This window comes from Euprymna scolopes, chromosome 15 (genome assembly GCF_053919585.1).
Source record: "Euprymna scolopes isolate OS-2025 chromosome 15, ASM5391958v1, whole genome shotgun sequence".
Taxonomy (NCBI): Eukaryota; Metazoa; Mollusca; class Cephalopoda; order Sepiida; family Sepiolidae; genus Euprymna; species Euprymna scolopes.
The window spans coordinates 48,141,229-48,152,379 of NC_136496.1; the positions used below are offsets into that span (position 1 = coordinate 48,141,229).

Below are 11,151 nucleotides of genomic sequence, written 5' to 3' on the forward strand. Positions count from 1 at the left end.
TATATGAATTAAAAAATATAAACCATTGATATATGTATATGAATTAAAAAATATAAACCATTGATATATGTATATGAATTAAAAAATATAAACCATTGATATATGTATATGAACTGTTTTGCAATCACCACAACTTAAAATAATAGAAACATTAATCAATATATTTTGGTGGTTGTTTTTAAAGTAATGAAAATTGTAAAAAATGTCATTTTTAGATCATTTGAGTATTATTTTCATTACATTAAAGTGATGGGGGAGGTGGGGGGTCAGGGTTTTCTCAGTTCACCAATCATGGTTCATGTAAATTAATGCTAACTTGTGAGAAATTTGGAGTAAAAATTACAAAATTGCTTCATATTTCTGATATAGTGCTGTTATTTTTTGTTTATTTGAGGTCATAGTGCTCTAATGCAAAGTTTTCCTGTTATTATTTGTATGGAAGCAACCATTGATCACACATTTTTGTAGAATTTGTTAAAAGAAATAAATATATTGAATTTCATATCATTGTAGAAAATTGCAATTTATACCAATTCTAAGGCGGGTGTGTATCAGGCTGAACAGAATCATATCTTACAACCATTTTATTCATGACTTTTGGTGGATATATAAATAATTGTAATAAGTATCATTTTAAGATATTTCAGAAAATGTGCATTTTTTTTTTTTACCAATTTGGGGAAGGCAATCATTTACAATACTCCTAGGGGACAAATCAGTTTTTCTAAGGTTATTAGTACTTGATGTGTATAAGATATTAAAAAAACGTTCATATTTCAAATTTGTTTATTCCTTCAAATTTAACATTTTAAAATATAAACAAAAATTAAATTTAGCCATTGATCTTTTTTCTTTTGAATTTGACTTTAAATTCAGTTTTAATTGCAATAAACTTGCATTTTATTGCCAACTAGTGCACAAGGATTGCCATGAAAATTGGTGGAGCTAGGAAACTCATGCTCACAACTCTAAAGCCATCTAAATAATTGTTACTTGATTTTTTTCTTAGCTATAATTATTAGTTGTAGTTTTTTTATATGTATTTTGTGAATAACATTTCATAATTATGAAAAACCAAACATTTTTTTTTGTGGGTTGAAGTTAAACAATACCAAAAAATTGCCAACACCTTTTTGCCAGATCTCATACTTATAAACTTGCAACAGACTACTGCTATCTAATCAGGTGGCAAACAAAAATATGTGCCTACATATTGAAAATAGCAAGAAGGCGACAATTTTGTTAGTTTGTTAGAGAATATTTTGAAAAATTATAGAAAGAAACAAAAGCAAATGAAAGAAAGAATAAATGTGAAAAATGCAAGGAAAGATTGTTTGAGAAATGGCTATAAAGGATTTTTTCTATTTGAAAATGACATTCTCCTATCTGAGAATGAAGAATCCTGTCAAAAGTAATAATAATTTCAAAAGTAATAATAATTTTTTTTTTTTTTTTTCAAGAGTAATAATAATTTTTTTTTTTAACAAGATATTTGTAAGCATCTAAAAGTCTGGATTGGAATCCACTGTTGGTAGGACTACAAATTCTATGTCTGTAACCCCATGCAAAGGAGACCCCCCCCCCCAATAGGACTACTTGTAGATCGTGGGTGGTGACCTGTGACGCCTTAGAACAAGATCCTGGTGGCTTAGCCATTTTTCCACTTCAGTCTTTATTTCAGCTAGAAAGGCCCAATCCGATCAATTGGATGGTCACCCCATGTCTTAGTATCTATAAGTTCATCTGTGACCATCAATTTGATTCTCCTATAAATCAAAATCTTATTTCTCCTTTTTATTTTCTTCCTAAGTAGATACTAGAAGGTGGTGGCTGAGGGTCAATCACGTTATGTTGAAAGCAAACATTTCCAATGCCAAGTAGTATGTTTTCAAGGAGTAATTTGTTTGGAGAGTAGTGTTTTTAGTATCTTTCTACATAGAATTTCCTTTTGGGAGTGATGTTTTCTATGTTTTCACTCTCACTGTGGAATTTCCTTTTGAGAGAAAATTTTATTGTATTTTAGGAATATAAAATAATTATCTTGATTATAGAATTGCACTTGATAATTTTATCTTGTATTAATGGTTGATATGTCATAAATCAAATGTTTAATAGAAAAAAAAAATGAAGTTAATGCATTTACCGTGACCCAGGATTAATTTTTTTGTTTTAACAGAAATTATGATGATGATAAAAACGTTAATTAGAAACGAAGCAAAAGTGAATAAACATGTAAAAGTGATGAAAATATTTGATTCTTCTGTTAATCACTTGATAATGTAAGAAGATTCTGCAAAAGCCAATCAGAATGCAGGAAGCAAACTGTATTTGAGTTGTAAAAGTATAGTAGGTAAAAAGGCAATAGCAAGACCAGAAAAATGAAGTACTGATGGTCATATCTATATATCTAGAAAAGTTAAAATGTGTGTGTGGGTGTCTACACTTTCCTACTAAATAACTCTGTCAATTTTCGGTCTACAGACTCAAGATTTCACATGAGGGGTATTGAGATTTGGAAAAGATTTCAAATCGGTTTTCGGCCAGAAATTTGGCTGTTAAGGGGTCAAAGTCCAACGATTTGACTTTTGAGAACTCTACCAAACTCCTCTGCCAATTTTTGGTCTAAACACTTGAAATTTTATATATAGGTTACTTGGAAATGGATGTAATTTTATAATTTGATTTAACCCCAAAACAAATGTTAAGGAGTCATAATTGGGATCAAAGTTTTAAAAAAATTGACCTCTGTGGTTTCTATCAAATTACTCAGCCAGTCTTTGGTCTAAACATTTGAAATTTTACATAAAGTGTATTCAGACATAGGCCAAGTTTTTTAATTTTTTTTTTTTTTTTTTTTTTCTGAAAATTTGGCTTCCAAGAGGTCAAAGTTCCAAAGATTTTACCTTTGCAGTCTTTAGCAAACTATTAAGCCAATTTTGGGTCTAAACATTTGAAATTTTGCATAAAGGGTATTCAGACATGCAAGCAAGCTTTTGAATCAGTTTTTGAGCGAAAATTTGGCTGCCAAAGTTTACAGAATTGACCTTTGCAGACTCTACCAAACTTCTCCACCAATTTTTGGTATAAGCACTTGAAATTTTAGATGTAGGTTACTTGGACATGGGTCAAATATTTTAATTTGATTTGAGCCCAAAACAAATGTTAAGGGGTCCAAATTGGGGTCAAAGTTTTTAAAAATTGACGTCTGCGGTCTCTACCAACTTTTCTTTATGGTAGTTAAGGAAGTCTATTATATAGAAAGGCATTACCCTACATATTCACACTTTTTAATATATTCATATGCACAAAAAGTTATGAACAGTACATAGGGCCGAGCAAAGCCGGGTGGAACTGCTAGTATATATATGTGTGTGAAAATGTCTGTGTGTGTTTGTTTGTGTACATTTCCCTACCAAATACCTCTGTCAATTTTCGGTCTAGAGACTCGAGATTTGAGAAAAATTTTTTAATCTGTTTTCGGCCAGAAATTCGGCTGTCAAAGGGTCAAAGTTCAACGATTTGACCTTTGAGAACTACCAAACTCCTCCGCCAATTTTGGGTTTAAACACTTGAAATTTTGAATATAGGTTTCTTGGACATGGATCTAACTTTATAGCTTGATTTGAGCCCAAAACAATAAATGTTAAAGGGTCATAATTCGGGTCAAAGTTAAAAAAAAAATTTACCTCTGCGATCTCTACCAAATTACTTGGCCAATTTCTGGTCTAAACATTTGAAATTTTACATAAAGAGTATTCAAAGATAGGGCAAGCTGTTTAATCATTTTGGGTTGAAAATTTGAGCTGCCAAGATTTGACCTTTGCGGTGTCTAGCAAACTACTCAGCCAATTTTGGGTCTAAACATTTGAAATTTTTACATAACAGGTATTCAGACATGCAGCAAGCATTTTAATAAGTTTTGGGGCGAAAATTAGCTGCCAAAAGGTCAAAGTTGAAAGAGTTGACCTTTGCAGATTCTACCAAATTCCCCCGCTAATTTTGTGTCTAAAGACTTAAAATTTTAAATGTAGGTAATTTGGACATGGGTAAAACTTTTATATTTGATTTGAGACTAAAGTAATAAATGTTAAGGGGTCAAATTAAAAAAAAAAAAAAATTTACCTGTATGGTCTCTACAAAATTACTCAGACAAATTTTGGTCTGAACATATGAAATCTTACATAAAGTGTATTCACATGTAGGCCAAGTTATGAACAGTACATAGGGCCCGAGCAAAACCGGGCTGACCTGCTAAGTGAAGGAATAAAGAATGCTTCCCTGTCTAGGGTGGTTGGTGGCAGTGGTAGTAGTTCTAAATGTGTGAGTGAAAATTCCTCTGACTAGAAAGCTGAAAAATGTAGAAATTATTGAAAGAACTATAGTGGTTAATGAAATATTGGGAAAATTCACTTTACTTTATTATAAAGAAGATAAGACAATTTTCTAACCAAAAATCATAAAAAATCATAAAATAAAAAAATAAAGCAAGATTAACATGTGTACCTAAAATGTTTTTTGTTTGCAGACACAGTCACATCTCCTGCTGAGTATGAAAAGGAACTTGATGACATGTTAGCCCATGTACAGCAAGGCTACAATGTCAAGTCCTAATCTGGTAAATAATTTTTTATTTGTCTGTTTCTTGTGTAAAATATTTGTGTTGACAACATGAAAAATATTGCACCGAATGAGAAGGATTATTTTTTCAGAGATACATTTTACTTGTTAAGAATGGAATTGTGCTGACAAAAAGAACTAACATTGCTGCAGGAGGCAAACCTGCATGTAGCAATTGTGAGCCATATAACAAAGCTAAATCACCATTTATTTTCTTTGCCATCACAGTTTCAAATTAAATCATGGAAAATTAAAAGTATCGAATATGAACAAAGAAATTTAGTTTTAAAAAAAGACAGAGCAGTGCAAGGATTTAACACAAGTAACTCAGGATGTAATAGTGCAACAAACAATACAGTTTCACCTTTATTGATTCTATATATATATATATATATATATATATATATATATATATAATGTATTTATTTATTTCGATTTCTGCAGAATTTGCTCAGTTTACAAAAGACTCATTATGCACATTTAGGAAATCGAACACATGCCTGAAAGGGAAGTACTTCCTGAAATATTGTAACATGGATGTGCTACCTGACCACCTGAGGCAAGTAAGAACATTCTGCATGTAAAATATTATATATACTAGCTGTGCTCTGCCACGCGTTGCTGTGGCTCAATTTGGTGCAATGGAAAAATCTAATAAAAAGAGAAATGCATGTTTCTTATATTCTTAGTACAGCAATCCACTCTAAAAAGTGAAAAAGAAGGTGAAAATGAAGAAAAAATGGTGCTCTTGTAGAATTTGATCCGGATCCTTGGGAGTTTCTGTCTCGACCAACAATCAGTGAATGAAGCCGAACCTAGCAAAAATGTTGAAACGCTAAATGTTTTGGGTTTTTTTTTCTGTATAAAAAATGTGAGTTAGTAATTAATATTTGGGTAATAGGGGTTTACTATACACAGATTTGAAAAAGTTGTCAAAAACAAATAAATGAAAGCAAAGATAAGGTAAGTTACGTTTCTACCTAACTGGATAAATTTTTACTGTTTCTATGTAATGTAAAATGTTTAATCGGCTCGAAAAACAGAAATGGTCGTGGACACCGTTGAATATGTTAAGTTTGGGAAAGTAAGTTGAAAACTAGAAACTATACAAAAAAATGTCAGAAACCCACCGAATATATGTTACCATGACATAGGCTGACATAATCGTTGACAGTATTTTGTATAGTTTTTTAGTTTTAACTCACTTTCTCAAGCTTAACATAATCAATAGTGTCCACCACCATTTGTATCTTTCAAATACACCGATAAACACTGTTTTTCGAGCCGACTAAACGTTACATTAAATGAAAAGGATTTGTATTACTAAACACAGATACAAAGAAATTGTCAAAAAATAAATATATAACAAATGTTATCAAAGGCAAGAAAAGAAAATGTTCTACCTAACTGGATAAGATTTTAGTGTTTATGTAATGTATAATGTTTAATCGGTTCAAAAACATGCAGTGTTTATCGGTATATTTGAAAAATACAAATGGCCGGCAGACTGTATCGAACACGTTCAGTTTGAGGAAATTTTGGGAAAATGAGTTTAAACTAAAAAACTGTACAAAATACTGTTAGGAACTCCCTCAATATATGTTACCGTGTAGTAGGCTGACATATAATCAGTGGTTTTAAACTTTTGCTCAATACAGGTGATGACTTTTAAGAGTCCCTTTTAGTGATTACCTAGTTTGAGGATAATTGTATCACTAAACAGCAAATCTGCCCCCAAAAATCCGGTATTATTTTACTTAAAAGCCCGTCTCACGTTCATATATAAAAAAATGTTTTATTGTAGATTTCGGTGTGCTAAAAACGAATCTGTAAACCATTTCCGTTGCTAAAAGAAAGTTTTCATGATATGAAGAAATTACTTTTTCGAAAAATGGGTGATCACTTTTCAATGTAAATTTAACTTAGAATGAGCACCCACTTTCTGGCCACCTGAAAGAGAGGGGGCATTTTTCTGTGTTTCTTGGCTAAAAAGTTTTTTGTTTGATTTCTTTTGCATGGTAATAACCCCTGAACTCTGGGACTATTTTCCATTTCACAGCCGTGGCCTTCGTTTATGCTACACGCGAGCATAAACGAAGGCTGTTTAGCCAAAAAACATGGGGGAGGGAGGGATTCCCCCCCTCTCTCAGGTGGCTAGAAAGTGGGTGCTCATTTTAAGGTAAATTTACATAGAAAAGTGACCACCCACTTTTTGTAAAAGAAATTTCTTCATATGAAAACTATTTTTGGTACTCTTTGGGCGTTGAGTTCCATAGCGACCTGCAGAATTATTTAATGATCGTTCCCTTAGTCACCCCCCCACCTCAGTGAAGGCTAACACATGCGCACGTAATATTTTTTATTTATTTACGTTGCCTTTCGCACTTTTACAAACATTATGTATTTACGTTGGCTTAACTCTTTTCATAAATAATAAAAAAAAAATGTGGTACTCATGCAGAGAGTGATCCGTGCTGAAATAACGTTAGTATTTAAAAAGCAATTCTTAACATGGGGAGGGTGTTTTGTACCTATTCTGTACTTTAACCTTACAATTGAATAAAAAAAACATATCATAAAACTTTAAATTTCTCTCTGATAGGTTTATAAGAGTGGTCTACATTAATGATCTTCCTAATCATATCCTTACATCATTCGTAGACATTTTTGCTGAGGTAAACGACCAAGTTCTCTCCGATTCTCTCTCCTCTGATTTTGATCACGTTGGGAAAGGAGTGGCTGGTTACTTTTAATGCATCTAAAACCAAGCTTCTATCTTTACATCATCAATGTTCTGATCTCCATCTGGCATCAATTGTCCTCAAGTTTTGCCAAGCTTCTGGGCTTGACTTTTACTCCTAACCTTAAGTGGAATACATACATTAAATCTGTTACCAAGGCCGCTGAAAAAATGGTGGGATCCTTCTACCGATCCAGTAGATATCTCAGTGCTGATGCAATTCTCTATCTATATAAGAGCCAGGTATGTCGGAGGATGGAATACTGTTGCCACATGTGGGCAGAAGCTGCTAGAAAGGGCCTGTTTTGCCTTGATAGGGTTCAAAATAGACTTCATAGCCTCGTAGGAGATGTCCTTTTGTCTTCGCTGCAACCTCTATCTCACAGAAGAGATGTTGTGAGTTTGTCTCTGCTTTATCGCTATTTTCATGGAAAGTGTTCGACTGAGCTTCAATCTATGGTCCCACCTCGACAAACTTTCACAAGAAACACTCATCTAGCTAAAAACATTATCAATAATTCCCCCCACTCTTTATCTGTGCCTAAACCTAAATGTAGATTCCATGAACAAAGCTTCTTTCTTAGAACTGCATGTCTATGGAATTGTCTTCCGTTTTCCTGCTTTCCAGCTGTCTATAATATGGTTGTCTTCAGCTCCAATGTAAACAAGTTTCTGATGAGCCGTTCCACTTAAGTTAACAATTTTACTCTCTATTGCTAAGAAGTGCTGATTAGTATTACACATTAAATCAAACTTGTTTGAATCAATCAATTAATAAACAACTGACTTTATATTTTGATCTAATATTTTGATCTCTGTATCAATTTATTTGCTAAATTTAACTGAAATTTACTTTCATGTTTTCACAATATTTTACTTTACCAACATTATTAGCGATAGCATGCACACTGACTGGGATGCAGACAGATCTCCACTACTGAATACCCAACACTAATATGCTCCAAACTGGAATACAGGTGCTTCATTAATTAATCAGGCTGAAAATAAAACTCACTAAATCCACCCTTTGATATCATATTCAAAACCAAAATTGTATTGGAAAAAAGAAAATTTAATAAAATTTATAATCTTTCAAATGGAATCAATAATTGAAGAAATAATCATTTCTACTCAAGAATATGTGATAGCATTAAAACTAACACTAAATGATAGCATTAAAACTAACACTAAATGATAGCATTAAAACTAACACTAAATGATAGCATTAAAACTAACACTAAATGATAGCATTAAAACTAACACTAAATGATAGCATTAAAACTAACACTAAATGATAGCATTAAAACTAACACTAAATGATAGCATTAAAACTAACACTAAATGATAGCATTAAAACTAACACTAAATGATAGCATTAAAACTAACACTAAATGATAGCATTAAAACTAACACTAAATGATAGCATTAAAACTAACACTAAATGATAGCATTAAAACTAACACTAAATGGTATCGTCAAACTAAAACTGGTAAATAAAAAAGGTAGATTTAAAAATGAACAAATTCAATAAAACTACCACACATCCTTTCATTTTGCAAGAAAGACTAAATAAGGTACTGGATTTTTATCCCAACGGCAACCACCACTGAGCGATACTTTGCCTTTGAAATATCACTCTATCTCCATTGATTAGAACTGCCTTTATCTTCATTGGCAAAATTATCTCCATTAAACAAAAGCAGTATGTAATAACACAATACATATCAAGACGAGATGGACAACTTAATAGAAACCTACTAAAATAACCATCCAACATAATTTCTTACAAATGTGGATCAAACAACGCCAAAAACTCACCACAATCTCACAATATGTAAAAGATTTTTGTGAAAGAATTCAGAATGACATGAGGAACATATGAAGGAGTGAGCTTACTCTCAAAAATACATTTTGTTTGGATTAAGTCTACAACATAAAATATGAACAATAACTGTATTTTCATATGGAAAAATACTCAAAGGTGAGGTGTGTTGTCCATAAAAGTAAGACTAGAAGAACAGCATGGATAAATTGTGAAGTCTGGTATGGCTGACTATATATGAAAGTAAATTACAGATGAAAAACAAAAAGATATAGAGTGTAAGATGCACACATTGGGCAACAATGACCTGCTAAGAAAACCTATCATAGAACTGAATACAATTTGGGAAGCAATAATTCTAAAGAATAGATTAGATCACTAGTAAGAAAATTCCAATATGAATAACAGTAATAAGTAGTGATTCTACTCATTTAAACAAGATCGAGTTTAAGGCTTTTAAAATTCATACTAGGATTGTCCACATGGCATAATGATTAGAATCATTGGTTAACAGTTTTAAGTGGCAATCATCTAGAGATTGAAAGAACTAATCATAAACTATCACTTTTACCGGATTGATGGAATAAGAATAATCTACCTCCCTGGATACCATTCGCTCATTTTTGACAATCTTACTCTATGATAGATCTTGCTTAACTTGTGCATGAGGTTATTTTTCAGTGACTAGGCTTGCTTTACAGTGGCTGTGGAATAGTAATATAATATTCCAAATCTTCAAAAAGATGTTTCTGTTTTTCTCCTTTCTATATTTTCATCTTCATATATTTCAGATTGTTGGTTTTCACAGAACAAAACTGCCAAGGAGGAGATTATGAGAAGGATCTTCTGTAGATGAGATGCGTGCATGTTTTCATGCTAATCAATATAGAAGCCTTTCTTCTTGTGGAGAATAAATTTCAACCAATGTCAGTTATTCTAACAATCTTTTTCTTCACAAGCATTTTTATTTCCTTCTTTAAAAGCGCTTTCTAACATTCCTCAACTGAACTTTTCTTTCTCAAATATCTTTACAAATTTGTATTTCAATTTTTCACAAATAAAAATTCACATAAAAATCGTAAATGTAAAAAATCTCAATTAAGAAAGGATACAAATTTGTAAAAGCAAAAAATTTTTAAGACGGGCATCCATAATTAAATATAATCGAAGTGGAAAAACGGTAATTCCACATTTTGGTCTTTCATGCAAAAAAAAAAAAAAAAAAAAAAAAACTTGGGGAAAAAATTCAATATTTTCTATGGACGGCAACAAACTTACATACTCGTAGTCAATTTGACTTTTTAAAAAAATGGATTGTTTTGTAGGTTTTTTTCTGTTTATACAATTAAAAAAATTTTGTTGTTTTTCCATTCCATTGACTTTCAAATATTTATTTCAGGATATTTTTACTTAAGATATTTTCTTTTAGAAACTATCAATCATTATCCAACTAAATTCAGCTCCCAGTTAATAAAATTCTACCATTTTCTTTTTTATATCTTTTTTAATTTTGTTAAAAGCCTGGATATCCATTGTAAGAATTGAATTCAAACTCAATAAAAAAAAACCACATTAATTCTGTTCTGTGTGTGTTCAGCTAATTTCAAGTTTTCAATGTGCATAACATGTTAAGAAAACAGTTTTAATCAAATCATTGAAAATTCACTGAAAAAATCAATCCCATAATTTCCATATTAGATTGTCATATATATTATTTTGAAATCACAAAATAAAGGAACTTTTTTCTGACATAATCTAAATTCAAGTAATAAGATTTTCTTTTACCTGTTTGAGCCTCTGTTTGAAAAACAATTTTTTTTCAAATACTGGAAGTTTTCATACCGTCTGTTGAACAAAATACATAAATTTTTCATTTCCTATTGTGTAATCCTGTATCAAAAAATAAATATTATTTTTTATGCTTATGTATCTTTATATAAGGAAAATTCTGTTGGAAAACCAAATTCGGAAA

At 31.4% G+C, this 11,151-nt stretch overlaps 1 protein-coding gene across 3 annotated transcripts in view; it reads left to right on the forward strand.

Moving 5' to 3' along the window:
* The window catches only part of LOC145293819 (uncharacterized), a 248,040-nt gene extending 237,365 nt beyond the window's left edge, over positions 1–10,675 (forward strand). For 2 of the 3 annotated variants that reach the window (XM_080140444.1, XM_080140446.1), the window contains 2 exons: positions 4,526–4,615; positions 9,971–10,675. In XM_080140444.1, the coding sequence (XP_079996570.1) occupies positions 4,526–4,611 (86 nt within the window). In that variant the 3' untranslated portion in view covers positions 4,612–4,615; positions 9,971–10,675. The remainder of the gene's footprint in view (positions 1–4,525; positions 4,616–9,970) is intronic. The other variant, XM_080140445.1, reaches the window with a different exon arrangement.
* The last annotated feature ends 476 nt before the right edge of the window (positions 10,676–11,151 follow it).